Here is an 18,570-nt window from a genome sequence, read left to right on the forward strand (position 1 = left end):
CTTCGACACACTGTAGTCAATAAATGATGACTCGTCCCGTCTCACTGTTCTTTATTTACAGTATGGAATGGAGTAAAACCTAAAAGATGCAAAAGAAACAAGAGAAAATAAACATACAATATATAGTGTATTAATATACATTCCACATTATACAACATGCTCAAAGTCCAAACAGTACATGGTTGCAAATGTCTGATTGGAGGCAGTCAAACGGCAGACAAAGTATACTTTAAAACACAAAACGTAATCTGACATAGCCATCTGCCATAAATACAAACAAGAATGTGACTATAAACGTCAAATAAACACTATACTTACAGACGATGCCTCTACAAGTGCTTCGTGATAGAGGATGGATGTGGATACTGCCAGCAGAAGGCTTGACCATGTGCTCTTGCCAGTAAGGGAAAAACAAAATGGTTCCCTAATCCCTCATATGGAAACCCATGAGACCCAAACAGTGCAAAGAAAACATGCGCTACCTAGTGGCTGTTAATGAACTAAAAGGTTTTTTATTGCATGGAACAGAACAGATTCGTTATATATAAATACACAAAAGTGGTATTAAGAAGTACAAGAAACAATGTGTCATTGTATCTATGTTAATATTTAATTGAACTCTAATATCTTTCTGTATTATTATTTGTATAATATTGTTGTTATAACTCAAAAAAGATGTCTGAAATGACTCTATGTGGACCCAGCTGTGAATCTAAATGTCATATATTATATTTTTATTAGTGACTCTAGTCTGTTCTCATGATCAAAAACTTTTGTTTAAATAAAGTTTATTTGAAGATGACACTCAGAAACAGCATTTGTTCTTTTGAAACTTCCTGTTGTTCAAACTGAACTGACTACACAGCTCATTAGTGGCTGTTTGCATGCACACACACACACACACACACACACACAAACACACAAACTCAGTAACACACCGACAGATTTATTTTCACTCTTTGTGTTTCTGTGTTTCTGTCCTCAGCTGAACTCTCATTAAAGTTTAACAAACATTTCGCTGTGCAGAGTTCACTTTCTCAAACACTGAACATCAGACTGTTTCCTGTTCAACTGTACATGTTATAGTTTATTAACATCTGTAATTATGTTATAGTTTAACATCTGTAATTATATTATAGTTCGATAACATAATATTGGTTTAAATCTAGTATTAATCTGGTATAAATCTAGTGTAATGCTGGTATAATACAATATATATTTGGAATCAAATTGGGGGAATTCTGGTATAGACTTGGTATAACTATTGTGTCAATCTGGCATTTATCTGTAGTGTTAATCTGTTGTAAAGTTTAAAGCAGGTTCAGGTTTATCTACCGATCTCTGTGCAGGTTTTTATCTGAAGTTTTATTAACAAATTTGAGGTATTCGTAGTTAACCAAGTCGTAAGCATCCATTGTATGTTACATGTAATTCTACACCAACATGATCATGATGATATAATAGGTAATAATCTTAGTATGCACCTGTCTCCCTCAATTAGCTAAAGCTTTAAAATGCTATATAATGATGTATATACACTATAACTATATAATCCTGACTAACACTTCTACCTATTTAGTTTGTAATAGCTTTATACTTTAACATAAAATATATTTGAATCAATTCTAATGCAATGAGGTGGTAGTCATTGTGTTTACTTTAAATAAATCGTTCTCTCTTTATTTTAGAAAACTCACACCTGTGCAAACTCTGGCTTTCACTAAGGGTTAATTTGATCAGGTCTGAATGATGTGACATCAGAGAAAAGTTGCATTCTTCTGGTTTTAGTTAGATATAATTTGTGTTTTTAAACTGGATAAGAGAATGTTAACCTGAGTGTAGTAGTTTAGACAGGTGATCAGAGGGAGGGGGAGATGGGGGTGAGGGGGGGAGGGGGGAGGAGAGTCTGAACATAAAAAGCTGCGTCTCTCCTTCAGCCGAGTTCAGAAACTCAACAAACAGCGGAGTTTGTTTCCTGCTAAACATGTTCCAGCGGTGAGTTTAATCTTCACTTTATTCTTCTTATTAGACATCCTCACGTTTACAAAACTTTGAACTTTAAGAAAGTTTATAAAAGTTATAGAAAGAAAAGTTTTTTTGGAAACTTAAAATTTTTTGGAGTTTGATGAGGATTGTTTCTTTGTGACCTGAAACCTGTAAAAATGTTCTGAATATTTACCTCATTCATTTCCATATATGTATGTAGTTTTACACTCAGCATGCAACGTGACACATTATAATAAATATTACATTTTAAAACATGTAAGACAACATCTTTTGAATCAGTGAACTCAACTTTCTGCATAAATCTGTTCATCACCGTTCAGGGTTTCTGCTGGTCGCTTAGTTTTCAGGTTTTTTTCATGTGTCTGTATAAAACCAGCAGAAGGACTTCAGTGTTTCAGCATAAAGCAGCAGTCTTCTCTGGTTTTTCATCCGACACTCGACTCTCATAATGAACCCTAAAGCTTCTCTGTCTCTTTGAGGATCTGAGCTGCTCTCCTCCTGCAGCTCCTTTCTCTCTATACATTGGAAAGAAGAGATGCTTTGTTTTTTTCTTTGGAGGAAACACAAAGGAACACAGTCATTAAGCTTTCAGGCTGCAGACCGGTTTCACCCAGCACTTACTCAACACGGCTTGCATTCATCACTTATGTCACTTTACATTCTTAACGTAGTACTTTATATTCAGTAACATTTGTTCTTTAACAATCTTTTCTTTTTGTTTTTTCACTAAATATTTAAAATTTCTTCTCTATATTCCACACATCTGTTTCTTTAAATTCTTTCCTTATATCCTTTACATTTGTCATTTAACATTCATTGCTTAACATTGTTTACATTTAGGGTTAGGGTTAGGGCTAACCCTAACCCATTTAATCAGTACTTTACATTCTTAACCTTACAATCTTGTACTTTGTTCATTACCTTTGTAATGTTGGCGCTCTTAATATTTGTTATTTCAGAATCTTTTTTACATTGTTGCTTTTCATTGTTTATATTGGTTGCCTGATTCTTCACATTTATTAAAATTATAATTTGAGATTTTTAAAATTATGTCCTATACAGTAGATTCTTTATATTTGTTAGTTTATATTTCTTACATTCGTCATATTACATTTTTTCCTGACATTCTTTATTTACATTACATTCTTTAGGGGCGCTGGTTTAGCTCAGTTGGTCAAGCAGGCGACCCACATACAGAGGCTAAAGTCCTCGTTGCACTGATTGCAAGTTTAATTCCTGATCTGCCGATCCATTTGGTGCATCTCATTTCTACTCCCTACATTTCCTCACTCATCTCGTCTCACTTCATCTGTCCTATCTAATAAGGCCAAAAAGCCAAAAACAAAACAAAACAAAATATATATATATATATATATATAACATTACATTCTTTACATACAGTATGTTACTTAAATTCTTTACTTTACATTATTTACATATTTATTTGACATTCTTTCCATTTATTACATTACATTAATATGTCAGTACATTCTTAACTATAAACTATAACCCTAACCCTTTACTTTGCTATATCACTTAAATCTTTCCATTAGACTTGTGTTCATCTCCTTGTATGTTGTCTTTTTGTCTGTATATGTGACATTACAATTTTGCTTAAACTGTTTGTCACTAAGGTTCTTTAGTTTGCATTTGTCACTTGACAAACTTTTCTTCAAACTCTTTTGTTTTCTTTAGTTTCCTCTTAAACACATTCAATTTTTGCTGCAGTCTGACATTGTCTTTGTAAATCAGGTTTACTCATCTCTTACATTCAATGCTCGTTTTTTAACCAATCTGAAGATTCTGATCATTCTGCACATTAATATTCAAATTTGAGTGTAATAGTTTGTATGTGATGTAAATGTTTGTACCTGCAGAGTGAAGGAAACAACATGCAAACAGGCTGCAGACAAATAAACCTTGTCACTTTGCATGTGTGTGTGTGTGTGTGTGTGTTACAGGTGTGTTGTGTTGTTGCTTGTTGCCCTCAGTGCTGTCTCTCTTGCAGCTCCAGTCTCAGGTGAGCTATGACATCATGTTTTAGTCTGTAACCATCAATATTAACTTGATTAAATTATTTAAATGATTGTTGACAAACATTGCTGTTCACAGATTATTTGATTTAATCACCAACAAGAACTCATGACTTTGTTTTTTACAAAGTTTGGACTTTATTTGTTTAAGTTTCTGTCTGTCTGCCCGTCTGTCTTTCTGTCTGCCTGTCTGTCTGCCTGCCTGTCTGTCTGTCTGCCCGTCTGTCTTTCTGTCTGCCTGTCTGTCTGCCCGTCTGCTTACCTGTCTGCTCGTCTGTCTGCCTGTCTGTCTGTCTGCCTGCCCGTCTGCCTACCTGTCTGCTCGTCTGTCTGCCTGTCTGCCCGTCTGTCTGCCTGTCTGTCTGTCTGTCTGCCCATCTGTCTTTCTGTCTGCCTGTCTGTCTGCCCGTCTGTCTGCCTGCCTGCCTGTCTGTCTGTCTGCCCATCTGTCTGCCACACCTCTTGATGACATCACAGCCATGTTGAGTGACATAAATAAATGTTTGTTTCAGAGAGAAGAGAAGCACTGCTGAGCCACCTTAATGGTAAAACACACACACTGTACTGATACTTCACACCTGTTTTGACGTAGGTTATGCTCCAGGTATCACATAAACTTGTATTTAACCCCGCCCACTAGACAATCAGGTAAGTGGGCGGGGTTTATCAATAGCTGTGTGAGCTGACACTTTGATTAAATGATGATTTTAATTTTAGAGAAATTCATCCATAAGTACTTGTTGTACCTGTAAATACTAGTTTTACCTGTAAGTACTCGTACCTATAAGTAGTCGTCAAAATAATCCAGACTTTTCCTTAATTCACCTTCATCAAACATTACTTGTTATTTATGTTGTTTTTGTTGTTTATTTGATGTAGGAGGATCTACAGATGAACCTGTGACCTCACAGCCAGGTAACAACACAACAAATACACACTTTATGCACAGTTTATACACAGTTTATACACACTTCATATAAAAAAACTGTGTACACATTTATATTGTCTGTCTCACTTTCTGTCTGCTGACAGACACAAAATGAACTATAAAGCAACTACTACAAACAGACCCCAAACATCAGTGAAACCCAACAAGATGAAATACAAAGTGGCCGGATCAAGAATCAAAAGTCTGAAAACACTACTAACAAAAAAACACTAAATAGCTTAAACAACAAATAATTGTGTCATACAGCTGCAGAGAGACACAAAACGACCACAGACAAACGAACATATAAAAAGAAACAAAAGTTCAACCAACATTCACAAAACAAATACACAGAGACACAACTTATACTTCTATATACTGCATATATGTTTATTACATACAACCTTCTTATTGTCTCCACAGGAGCTGCCAACAGCAAAGGTAACCTGTCTGTTTGTCTGTTCACCTGTCTGCTGCCAGCTTCAGGTTTTCTTCCTTGTCTTTTGTTTGTTCTGTGTCACTGACTTCTATTAACAAAGAGCAGATTCACACTGAGAGGAGAAAAAACCTGAAACCAAACCCACACAAAGAATGAGGATGTTAAAAGAAGGAAACTAAAAACATGATGAAAAAAGAATGAAGACGTTAAAACAAGGAAACTAAAAACATGATGAAAAAAGAATGAAGATGTTAAAACAAGGAAACAAAAAACATGATGAAAAAAGAATGAAGATTTTAAAACAAGGAAACAAAAAACATGATGAAAAAAGAATGAAGATTTTAAAACAAGGAAACAAAAAACATGATGAACTAATGAAGATGTTAAAACAAGAAAACTAAAAACATGATGAAAAAAGAATGAAGATGTTAAAACAAGGAAACAAAAAACATGATGAAAAAAGAATGAAGATGTTAAAACAAGGAAACAAAAAACATGATGAAAAAAGAATGAAGATTTTAAAACAAGGAAACAAAAAACATGATGAACTAATGAAGATGTTAAAACAAGAAAACTAAAAACATGATGAAAAAAGAATGAAGATGTTAAAACAAGGAAACTAAAAACATGATGAAAAAAGAATGAAGATGTTAAAACAAGGAAACTAAAAACATGATGAACTAATGAAGATGTTAAAACAAGAAAACTAAAAACATGATGAAAAAAGAATGAAGATGTTAAAACAAGGAAACTAAAAGCATGATGAAAAAAGAATGAAGATGTTGAAACAAGGAAACTAAAAACATGATGAAAAAAGAATGAAGACGTTAAAACAAGGAAACAAAAAACATGATGAACTAATGAAGATGTTAAAACAAGAAAACTAAAAACATGATGAAAAAAGAATGAAGATGTTAAAAGAAGGAAACTAAAAACATGATGAAAGAATGAAGATGTTAAAACAAGGAAACTAAAAACATGATGAAAAAAGAATGAAGACGTTAAAAGAAGGAAACTAAAAACATGATGAAAAAAGAATGAAGATGTTAAAACAAGGAAACAAAAAACATGATGAAAAAAGAATGAAGATGTTAAAACAAGGAAACAAAAAACATGATGAACTAATGAAGATGTTAAAACAAGAAAACTAAAAACATGATGAAAAAAGAATGAAGACGTTAAAACAAGGAAACTAAAAACATGATGAAAAAAGAATGAAGATGTTAAAACAAGGAAACAAAAAACATGATGAAAAAAGAATGAAGATGTTAAAACAAGGAAACAAAAAACATGATGAACTAATGAAGATGTTAAAACAAGAAAACTAAAAACATGATGAAAAAAGAATGAAGATGTTAAAACAAGGAAACTAAAAACATGATGAAAAAAGAATGAAGATGTTAAAACAAGGAAACTAAAAGCATGATGAAAAAAGAATGAAGATGTTAAAACAAGGAAACTAAAAACATGATGAAAAAAGAATGAAGACGTTAAAACAAGGAAACAAAAAACATGATGAACTAATGAAGATGTTAAAACAAGAAAACTAAAAACATGATGAAAAAAGAATGAAGATGTTAAAAGAAGGAAACTAAAAACATGATGAAAGAATGAAGATGTTAAAACAAGGAAACTAAAAACATGATGAAAAAAGAATGAAGACGTTAAAACAAGGAAACTAAAAACATGATGAAAAAAGAATGAAGATGTTAAAACAAGGAAACAAAAAACATGATGAAAAAAGAATGAAGATGTTAAAACAAGGAAACAAAAAACATGATGAACTAATGAAGATGTTAAAACAAGAAAACTAAAAACATGATGAAAAAAGAATGAAGATGTTAAAACAAGGAAACTAAAAACATGATGAAAAAAGAATGAAGATGTTAAAACAAGGAAACTAAAAGCATGATGAAAAAAGAATGAAGATGTTAAAACAAGGAAACTAAAAACATGATGAAAAAAGAATGAAGACGTTAAAACAAGGAAACAAAAAACATGATGAAAAAAGAATGAAGACGTTAAAACAAGGAAACTAAAAAGATGATGAAAAAAGAATGAAGATGTTAAAACAAGAAAACTAAAAACATGATGAAAAAAGAATGAAGATGTTAAAACAAGGAAACAAAAAACATGATGAAAAAAGAATGAAGATGTTAAAACAAGAAAACTAAAAACATGATGAAAAAAGAATGAGGATGTTAAAACAAGGAAACTAAAAACATGATGAAAAAAGAATGAGGATGTTAAAACAAGGAAACAAAAAACATGATGAAAAAAGAATGAAGATGTTAAAACAAGGAAACTAAAAACATGATGAACTAATGAAGATGTTAAAACAAGAAAACTAAAAACATGATGAACGAATGAAGATGTTAAAACAAGAAAACAAAAAACATGAACTAATGAAGATGTTAAAACAAGAAAATAAAAAACATGATGAACGAATGAAGATGTAAAAACAAGAAAACAAAAAACATGATGAAAAAAGAATGAAGATGTTAAAACAAGGAAACTAAAAACATGATGAACTAATGAAGATGTTAAAACAAGAAAACAAAAAACATGAACTAATGAAGATGTTAAAACAAGAAAACAAAAAACATGATGAACGAATGAAGATGTTAAAACAAGGAAACTAAAAACATGATGAACTAATGAAGATGTTAAAACAAGAAAACAAAAAACATGATGAAAAAAGAATGAAGATGTTAAAACAAGAAAACTAAAAGAATGATGAAAGAATGAAGATGTTAAAACAAGGAAACTAAAAACATGATGAAAAAAGAATGAAGATGTTAAAACAAGAAAACTAAAAACATGATGAAAAAAGAATGAAGATGTTAAAACAAGAAAACTAAAAACATGATGAAAAAAGAATGAAGATGTTAAAACAAGGAAACAAAAAACATGATGAAAAAAGAATGAAGATGTTAAAACAAGGAAACTAAAAAGATGATGAAAAAAGAATGAGGATGTTAAAACAAGGAAACTAAAAACATGATGAAAAAAGAATGAAGATGTTAAAACAAGGAAACAAAAAACATGATGAACTAATGAAGATGTAAAAACAAGAAAACAAAAAACATGAACTAATGAAGATGTTAAAACAAGAAAACAAAAAACATGAACTAATGAAGATGTTAAAACAAGAAAATAAAAAACATGATGAACGAATGAAGATGTAAAAACAAGAAAACAAAAAACATGATGAACTAATGAAGATGTTAAAACAAGGAAACTAAAAACATGATGAACTAATGAAGATGTTAAAACAAGAAAACAAAAAACATGATGAACTAATGAAGATGTTAAAACAAGGAAACTAAAAACATGATGAACTAATGAAGATGTTAAAACAAGAAAACTAAAAGAATGATGAAAGAATGAAGATGTTAAAAGAAGGAAACATTCTGTTTTTCTGTTTCAGCTCCTTCACATTCCGCTGAGCCCACTGAAGCACCAGGTTAGCACTCCTTCTGTTTGTAGTTTTAATTCTATTTTTTTAATACACATGTATTCTTTTAATATAAAATCTGTCGGGCAGAATTTGACTCTTATGTGCAAACTCATGTAGAATATTTCCCTTTGATAGAAAAAAATATGATAAAACCAGAGCTGAAGAGTTTCTTTAAATTGAAAGGTTTTCTATTCTGATGGTCTCTGATGTCACTTCCTGTCTCTCTGCTCTCTTTGGGAACAGAAGGTGCACATTTAACAGCTACAGGACTTTATCCCATTTAAACACTGTCACTCTGATGATAATATTTACTGGGCATAAAATGATAAAATCATTAAAGAATCTGGCAGAAACAGAAGGACACATTCCAATAATGAAAATCAGTAAAACCACATTACTCTTTTACTCTGCAAGTATTCATTGTAATGTACCAAAAAGCGTGATGATGTAGTTAAACTGCTGCCCTCTCAGTGGGTCTTATGATGGATATATAGTTCTACACGCAGGAAGTGTTTTAACATCTAATGCAAAATCTCTCAAAAATAAACTTTAAAGGTGCTTTATGTAACTTGCTTTATTGTAAAATCCTCATTCCTAGCAACACGGTAGGCCGTTGAGGGAACTGCAGTCGACCTTCTTGTACGCTTGCGCGGACACATGAACGAGCATCCGGGGTTTTTGCCGTAGACATATGAAACTGAGCATGCTCAGTCTCTGAAGTCACCGGCTCTGTTAACTTTTCACTGACGAGACGTGTTCATTGACCGGTATCATGTTGTCCAAAATCAACACTGTTTGTCATCATACCTTAGTTAATATCATGTTAGGTGGTGAAGTTATTTGTCAAGCTAGACTGACAACACTGACATACACACTGGGATAGTATTTTGGTTGTCATAACGTCAGCGAGCATGCTAAGGTTAGCCAACTAGCTCTAACATGATTACACTGCATGGATCTGGCATTGTGCTTTGTAAACGGCAAATTACTCAATAAGCAGGTCAGCCCTGGGAGTCTGCGTGAGTTAGCTGATGTTATCTACTCGACAGTGTTTTGCTACATCGCCTAACTGGGACATCGTCTGCGATAGCAGACAAGCTAACGTTAGCTTAAAACTGGCTGGCTAACCTTAGCCTAGACAGGTAATGCAATGATATTGGCTGATAGAAAACATCGGTAGTTATTCACATTTGCTTTGTTCTGCTACATAATTTACAAAATCAACACCGTTTGTCATGTTAGCTGGCAAAGTTATGTGTCAAGCTAGATAACTGACATAACATAAATACACTGCATGACTCCGGCATTGTGCTTCGTAACCAAACGGCAAATTACGAACCAGCAAATCATCACAGGCATTAGCGAACATTAGCCAGGAGCTGGGATGAAGAAAAAACGCTGCACGCAGGTTTTGTTTCCATGACAACAATAAGTTGTGGGTCTGTTTTGATCCCCAAAAGCAATCGAAGGTCTCCATGATTCACATGCCCTGCTGATGTTGACTCGAGTTTTCCCACTGACGTTGGTCACTTCCTGTTTGGTCAGACGGCTTCACTAGATAAAACTTATTTTACTTTTTATTTTTTGGCTTTTGCCATTAATTATAGGACAGCTGAAGATAGACAGGAAATGTTGGGAGTAAAGAGTGGGGGATGACATGCACCAAATGATCGGCAGATGATCTACCAGCTGAGCTAAACCAGCGCCCCTTATTTTAGTTTTTTATTCTTGTGTGTAGTTTGTGTTGGTGTTGTTGTGGGTGCTGTCGTTTGTTGGCATCCGTCTCTATTTCACAGCTTGTGTTGTCTCGTGTTGCACGCTGTTGACTGTAATGGTGCAGAATGAGCTCTCGGCAGAGGTTCTCGCGAACGCACAGATACGTCACATCCTCTTGTTTCGTGGAAAAACCGTCCCGAGTGCTTTACATAAAAATCAGCCTGCAGGTTGTAAGGCCCGATGGAGGAAGTTGGGGAAGGTCTCAATTGATCAGTTCGTCTACTGTCCCTTCACACATTGGCAATAAAAAATGATATTTGATTGATGAATATATGTGAAATCTTATATATATATTTAAAAAGCAACATAAGTTCGCACTGACAGCTATAGTTTTTAATATGTTTGTAGGTTTTACCTCGGCTGTATGAAGGCCGTTAGTTTGAGATGGAGACAGAAGAAGCAAAGGATACATTACCGTAGAATCAAGGATAATGGAGTAAAAACTAGCTTATTAGCTAGCTAATGTTACATAAAAATGTTCCCATTGAAATGTACAATCAGACAGTGAAGTCAGGTGAACTTTAAAGAGATCGCACATTAAACACATTACATTTAAATATCTGAATCACAAATTCTTTATTTATCCGCGCGGGAAATTCGGGTGTTACAGTTGCTCTGATACAGGGAGAAGCATGGAGAAATATATGGCATAAAAAATAAAGTAAGAATAATGTCAAATATGTCCAGTATATATATGTAATAGATAAGAAATAAAGTTAAAGATTAAATGCTGAGAAGTGGATCTATGGTGATTTAAATATGAATGCCAGAATTAAACATAATTGTCAGAACAAAGTTAAAAACAAAATAAGTGTTATCATGCATAAAGTTATATACATCAGAGTTATTTACAGATGAACAGTATAAAGCAGTATTTAAGTCAACGTATTGCATAGTTGAATTATTGCATAATTATCCAGCTTATGTTTAAAACGGGTGTCTGTGTGTCAGACGCTCAGAGGGAGGAGTTGTAGAGTCTGATGGCCACAGGCAGGAATGACTTCCTCTGGCGTTCTGTGGTGCATCATGGGGGAATGAGTCTTTCACTGAACGTGCTCCTGTGCTTAACCAGCACATCATGGAGCGGGTGGGAGACATTGTCCAAGATAACCCGTAACTTGGACAGCATCCTCCCGTCTGACACCACCGTCAGAGAGTCCAGCTCCACCCCCCCCCCTCATCACCGGCCTTGTGGATCCGTTTGTTCAGTCTGTTGGCGTCAGCGACCCTCAGCCTGCTGCCCCGGCACACAGCAGCAAACAGGACAGCACTCACCACCACAGACTCGTAGAACATCCTCAGCATCGTCCTGCAGATGTTAAAGGACCTCAGCCTCCGCAGGAAGTAGAGACGGCTCAGGCCCTTCTTGTAGATGGCTTCAGTGTTCGTGGCCCAGTCTAGTTTATTATCCAAGTACACCCCCAAGAACTAAATTAAATAGTAGTATTATTAGTATTATTAGTAATTTTAGTAGTTAGATTACTAAATAGTTTAATTACTAGTAGGTCTTCAGGTACAGCATAGTCAGTCACAATTTCCCAGTTTGGGATCAATAAAGTACATCTATCTATCTATCTATTTGTTTTCTCTTTGATAAGTCAGTCAGTCAGTCGGTTAGTTAGCTTGGATTTGTATGATCGATAACTAGTCTCTATGACCTGTTTGAATGATCGATAACTAGTCTCTTTGACCTGTTTGAATGATCGATAACTAGTCTCTTTGACCTGTTTGAATGATCGCATTATAACAAATAATTGATGAGTGTGAAACATGTTTGATTCTCAGATGTTGGCGACGCTTCAGCTGATGTACAAAACACTGAGGGGACCTTGAAGGAGGAAAACAATGGACAAGAGGATAAAGATGATACAACCACAGGTGACGGAGACAGTGACATGAGTTCGTCTGACGAAGATGAAGGTGATGACAGCAAAAACAGTGACGGCAGTGACGGCAGTGACGGCAGTGATGGCGCTGGCGGCGGTGATGGTGGTGACGAGGATGATGAGGATGACGAGGATGACGACCAGAAAAACAGTGACAACAGTGACAGCAGTGATGGCGCTCTCGGCAGTGATGGAGGTGAGATGAGTCTGTCTGATGATGATGCAGGTGACGACAGCCAAAACGGTGACAGCAGTGATGGCCCTGGCGGCAGTGATGGCGCTGAGATGAGTCAGTCTGATGATGATGCACATGACGACAGTAAAAACGGTGACAGCACTGATGGCCCTGGCGGCAGTGATGGCGTTGAGATGAGTCAGTCTGATGATGATGCACATGACGACAGTAAAAACGGTGACAGCACTGATGGCCCTGGCGGCAGTGATGGCGCTGAGATGAGTCAGTCTGATGATGATGCACATGACAACAGTAAAAACGGTGACAGCACTGATGGCGCTAGCGGCAGTGATGGCAGTGATGGCAGTGACGGCGGTAACAGTGGTAACAACGGTGACAGCGGTAACGCCAATGACGCCGGTGATGGCAACAGTGACAGCACTGACGGCGGTGACGGCAACAGTAAAAACAGTGACAGCAGTGAGGCCAGTGAGGGCAGTGAGGGCAGTGACAGCAGTGACAGCAGTGACGGCAACCTTAAAAACAGTGACAGCAGTGAGGGCAGTGATGACGGTGAAAGTGAAACTAAGCCTAACAATAACATGAACTCTGAGGCCCCCGAGGATGAGGATGAGGAGCAGGATGAGGAGCAGGATGACTCTGCAAAGTCTGATACGGACCAGTCAAAGGAGAGTCCAGACACTTCAGACTCCACTGAGGACGCTGATAGCAGTGAGAGCAGGGAGAGCAGTGATGATAGTGACCCTAAAAATGCCACGCAGGACCCTGAGGTCACCAAGGATGAGGATGAGGAGGAGGATGAGGACATGGATGACTCTGCAAAGTCTGATACGGACCAGTCAAAGGAGAGTCCAGACACTTCAGACTCCACTGATGTCGGTGATAGCAGTGATGATGGTGACAGTGAAACTGGGCCTACTAATTACATGCTGGACTCTGATGTCACCAAGGCCTCTAAGGAGATGAAGGACGACTCTGCAAAGCCTGATACGGACCAGTCAAAGGAGAGTCCAGACACTTCAGACTCCACTGAAGGTAAACTGGGACTCATAAAACAATGACTTTTCTTTGTGTAATGAAAAATAATGAATGAATATAGGGTCCAGGGGATTATGTTCTTTATATAAAAAAATGAAAGTCAGAAATATTTTTTTTTAGGATCCCGACTTGATAAGTCTTCTTGGAAAATCAAGAGATCAAGAAGCAGAAATCAAAATAAACATAACGACCGGTACAGGTCCTGGATGTCAGGTCTGTTTCTGTCGTGTATGGTGGCAGAACCAAGCCAAACAGTGATGGACGAGCAGAAAACAGACTGGGTGATGGTGTTGTAAAACATGATCCTCTTTGCTACCCTGATCTCCTTCATCAGTGTGTTTCTGGCCTGCTTGTACAGGACCACATCCCTGCTTCTGTAGGCCTCCTCCTTGGCTTGACGTAGCTGCCTGAGTTTTGTAGTGAACCAGGGTTTATTGTTGTTGTATGTGCAGAAGGTTTTGGTCTGCACACACATGTCCTCACAAAAGCTAATGTAAGATGTCACAGTGTCATTAAGTTCATTCAGGTCTGTGGCTGCAGCTTAAAAAAACAAAAACAATCCATGCAGTCAAAGCGGGCCTGTAACTCCAGCTTTGACTTGTCTGTCCATGTCTTCACAGCCTTCACTACAGGCTTAGCAGATTTTAGTTTCTGCCTGTAGGTTGCGATGAGATGAACCAGACAGTGGCCAGAGAGTCCCAAAGCTGCATGGGGAACAGGGCGATAAGAATCCTTTAAAACTGTGTAACATTGGTTTAGGATGTTTGTGTCCCTGGTGGGACACTTTTTATGCTGGCTGAGGTTTGCTCTGTTAAAATCCCCAGTAATGATGAGCAGGGAGTCTGGATGTGTTTTCTCCACATCTGTTATCTGGTCAGCGAGGTGTTGTAACGCCTCAATTACACAGGCCTGAGGTGGGATGTAAACACCGACCGGAACAAACGAGGAGAACTCCGGCAGTGAATAAAAGGGTTTATAGTCCAGCAAAGGGGTCTCTAGGTGAGGGCTACATCACTTCTTCAGCACTGTACACATTTGTATACAAAAGAGGCAAAAAAAGAGGTTTGCTGGGCTAGGTTGGACAACATACACCAACCAATTCAGAAAATGTATACGGTGTTTCTCTGCCTGCCAAAGATCCATCAATGTGACTCTACAGTCCATGGCTTGCTTCAACCTGGTCAATGCCTCCTGCTGTCTCATGTGTCAACTTCACTGGCAGCCCTGACTGGTGAACTTATCTCAGCTGGCTGTCCAGTTCCAGACAGGTTGACTGGACCAATGAGATGCCCTTCAGGCTGCTATCAAATAACTTGACCATGCTCTTCACTGGCTTCTTTGAGATGGTTGGAATCGTAAAGCCTGCAATTCTGAAGGGGAACATGTCCATGACTCAGCCCTTTCTCAAAATAAGAGACCCTGACTAAGCAGGCCTGAAGCACCTCCAAAACCACTAGATTTTTTCGACTTTTAAAGGATGCATCCTGCATCCTGGCACTGATGATGATTCTGAAGGAGAGCTTTGCTTCTGAACTCAGCAGTGAGATTATCCTGAATTGGTCAATTCTCTGCACTTTTCCTGGGGAATGCAGACCCCTCAAACAAATCCCCACTGCCGCGTCATCTCTCCTCTGACTCTCAGAATCTTCTAGATTCTCTTCTAGATTTTACAGGAAGCCAGTGCAGAGAGGCTAATACAGGAGAGATGTGATCTCTCTTCCTAATTCTTGTCAGCACACGTGCTGCAGCATTTTGTACCAGCTGCAGAGTTTTTAGTGACTTATTAGGGCAGTCTGATAGTAACGAGTTACAATAATCCAACCTGGAAGTAACGAATGCATGGACGAGTTTTTCTGCATCGTGTTGAGACAGGGTGTGTCTGATGTTTGTTGCGAAGATGAAAGAAGGCTGTCCTTGATATTTGTTTTATGTGGGAGATGAAGGACATATCCTGATCAAACAGAACTCCCAGATTCCTAACAGTAGTGCTGGATGCCAGGCTGATGCCATCTAGGGCAGCTGTATCATGTTTTGGGTCGAGCACAATAACTTCAGTTTGTCTGAGTTAAGTGGCAAACAATTATCGTCATCCAGGGCTTTGTGTCATTCAGACATGCTTCTTCTTTAGATGAATTGATAAGTATAATTTAGTATCATCTGCATAACATTGAACATTTAAGGAGCATCAAGACTTGTGGAACTCCATGACAAACATTGTCTTACAAACAGGACTTTCCTTTAAAGTATAAACACTTTGATCAGTAAACAGAATAGAATACGAATACAAATGGAACAAAACATCTATTTGGGTCAGACCTTTTCCCACAGAAGCAAAGTTTCATCACTGTGGCCGTGGCTTCACATTGTTCCTGGTAATAAGCTTTCATCTGGTTTTGGGTTTCAGTGACACCTGCTGGCCAATCGGAGCAACCAGATGACTCCATCGCTGCCACCACAAATGGTAAAGGTTACACCCTACTGTGAAATCACACAGCTTCACAGCAAATCACAGTTCAGGTCCAGCCAAAGCTTTAGGAAATATTTTACTCTTCTTCGTGTCAGTAGATCATGCTGACATTTTGACCTTTAACCTCATTCTGGATCCTAAAATAAACATAGGACTATATGAACAGACTACACAGAAACAATGATTCTGCTGCTCATTGTTTTCTGGAGCAAAATAATATTTAAAAATCTCTGTGTCTTTTAGTCATGAAGTAGATCTCTCAGCCTCAGAAGTGTGGAAGCTCAGCGACTGCAGGTATCATCGTACACTTTAAAAACATATCTTCTCCCACTTAGAGTAAAACTATGTGACTGTTCTGTCAACACCATGGCCCTGGTCAGATGGAGCACGGCACCACAAACCATTTTATGTTGAAGCTTTAAAAAAGAGAAGCTTTCTCTGTTTATTTTATTGCTGCTAGGCAACCAGTGAATCACCTGTTTTTAGCCCAACCATGATTTGACTGTACAAAAAACCCTCAGGAGTCTGTACCTTTTCCTCCAGTATGACAATGGGAAGTTATGTCATGCGCTCTTCTGTTTTCTTCATTCGATCCATCCAAAGTTTTCTTCTTCTTCTTGGGTGCAAAACCAAAACTACCTCCAGAAAACAAAAAACAATTGCCTACTTAATAACAACCTACTTGCAAAAAATCAAAAACTAAGTAATTAAAAATGACTTGCTCACTGCTAATTTACTAGCAAATAATTTTAATGACTAATTACAAACTTACAACCAGCTAACTGTGTAAAACTAACAGCCAACAACTGACTACAAACAAACAACTTCTGACTAACAACTTACCTGTTAATTGACCATTACTTAATCAATTACTAACTAGCATCTAACCATTTACGACTAACAACAATCTATCAATAACATAAACTAAAAAACAAAACAAAACTATATAACAACAAATTTCTAACAACAAACTAAGTAACAACACAAACAACAACAAGCTGCAGATCATATTGACGTAATAACGAGTCATCAACTGTGTTTGTTTTTTATCCTCAGAGCCAACCCCACAGTGAAATACAGTTGCCATGACCACAACAACAACCTAAACCACAGCTAAACATCAACCTTCAGCTTCCTGTTTGCGATCTCAGCTTGATCCTGATTAGTAGTCTACATTTCCTTTTAATTCTGGCAGCTTAAGCCTGCCGCCAATGAACCCTTTCTGTCCTTTAATCTTTCTCTCTCTCTGCCGGTTTCTCTCTCTCAGTCTCTCTCTCGGTCTGTCTCTATCTGTCTCTCTCTCTGCCGTCTTCCTCTCAGTCTGTTTCTCTCTCTCTGCCCGTCTCTCTCTCAGTCTGTCTCTAACTGTCTCTCTCTCTGCACGTCTCTGTCGGTCTCTCTCTCTTTGCCTGTCTCACTGTCTCTTTCGCTCTGCATGTCTCTGCCAGTCTCCCTCTCAGCCTGACTCTCAATGTGTTTCATCGATAAGGTTATCGTGGAGTCACGCTAACAACTATTGATTAAGATGATTATTGATTGTCCACAGAGGAACTGCTAATAAAGTTTGAACTGTCAGAAACTTTTCTCCCTGCTCACTGCCTCCCTGAGACTTTATTTGCTGTTTGTCGTGTTTCTGTGAACCAATCACAGCCGCTTTGGACAAAAGCGTCTGCTAAATTAAATTGTAACATTGTAACAATCAAACAAAGATTTTTGACCTGAATGTGATACTGAGGTTAGTTTCTCTAAAGCTGTAGAGAGGAAAAAAGAACAGTCAAAGAAGAATCTCGATGGACTTCAGTAACCTGCACGCCGAGGATCACATGACCCACAAGCCTGCTGGTTATACACCATCAATACACCAGTTATTACACGTTTATATATTGATTATACACATCAATACACCAGTTATTACACGTTTATATACTGATTATACACATTAATACACCAGTTATTACACGTTTATATACTGATTATACACATCAATACACCAGTTAGTACACGTTTATATACTGATTATATGCGTCAATACACCAGTTATTATATGTTTATACCAAACACTGTATATATAGATGGACGACATGACAGCTCCCTAAAACTGAAGCAAACCCTCTCTAGCGCCCCCTGCTGACTGGCTGCAGTATAGGTCATAAAGCCCGCCTCCTCAATGTTAACAGATGGGACATGAGTCAAACTATAAAATCAAAATACACGTCAAATACATTTTACATTTTATGTCAATACACATACGATTCCTGCAGCCAATCAGTTCCAGATTAGCAGAGTGGAGGACGAACGGTGAGAGGAGACGTAACTAAAACAATTCCTACAGTCATTGAA

General features: G+C 37.2%; 1 protein-coding gene across 2 annotated transcripts; it reads left to right on the plus strand.

The window, feature by feature from the left end:
• The first annotated feature begins 1,955 nt into the window (after positions 1–1,955).
• On the plus strand, positions 1,956–17,823 carry LOC138608512 (dentin sialophosphoprotein-like). 2 transcript variants are annotated; one of them, XM_069681115.1, is made up of 10 exons: positions 1,956–1,995; positions 3,969–4,027; positions 4,553–4,585; positions 4,920–4,955; positions 5,392–5,409; positions 8,838–8,873; positions 12,429–13,760; positions 16,168–16,224; positions 16,474–16,524; positions 17,287–17,823. In XM_069681115.1, the coding sequence occupies exons 1-9, from the start codon at positions 1,985–1,987 to the stop codon at positions 16,482–16,484; spliced, it is 1,593 nt and encodes a 530-aa protein (XP_069537216.1). In that variant the 5' UTR covers positions 1,956–1,984; the 3' UTR covers positions 16,485–16,524; positions 17,287–17,823. The 2 variants fall into 2 exon arrangements, with proteins under 2 accessions (XP_069537216.1, XP_069537215.1); XM_069681114.1 differs by lacking the exon at positions 16,474–16,524.
• The last annotated feature ends 747 nt before the right edge of the window (positions 17,824–18,570 follow it).

The sequence above is a fragment of the Semicossyphus pulcher genome, unplaced genomic scaffold (genome assembly GCF_022749685.1).
Source record: "Semicossyphus pulcher isolate SPU_LCO1_2020_fin unplaced genomic scaffold, fSemPul1.0.p SCAF_5, whole genome shotgun sequence".
In the NCBI taxonomy this organism is placed as follows: Eukaryota; Metazoa; Chordata; class Actinopteri; order Labriformes; family Labridae; genus Semicossyphus; species Semicossyphus pulcher.

Coding starts and splice junctions, on each gene's coding strand:
- LOC138608512 (XM_069681114.1), top strand. Junction 8,874..12,428: donor TGAGCCCACTGAAGCACCAG/GTTAGCACTCCT, acceptor TTTGATTCTCAG/ATGTTGGCGACGCTTCAGCT. Junction 13,761..16,167: donor CACTTCAGACTCCACTGAAG/GTAAACTGGGAC, acceptor TTTGGGTTTCAG/TGACACCTGCTGGCCAATCG.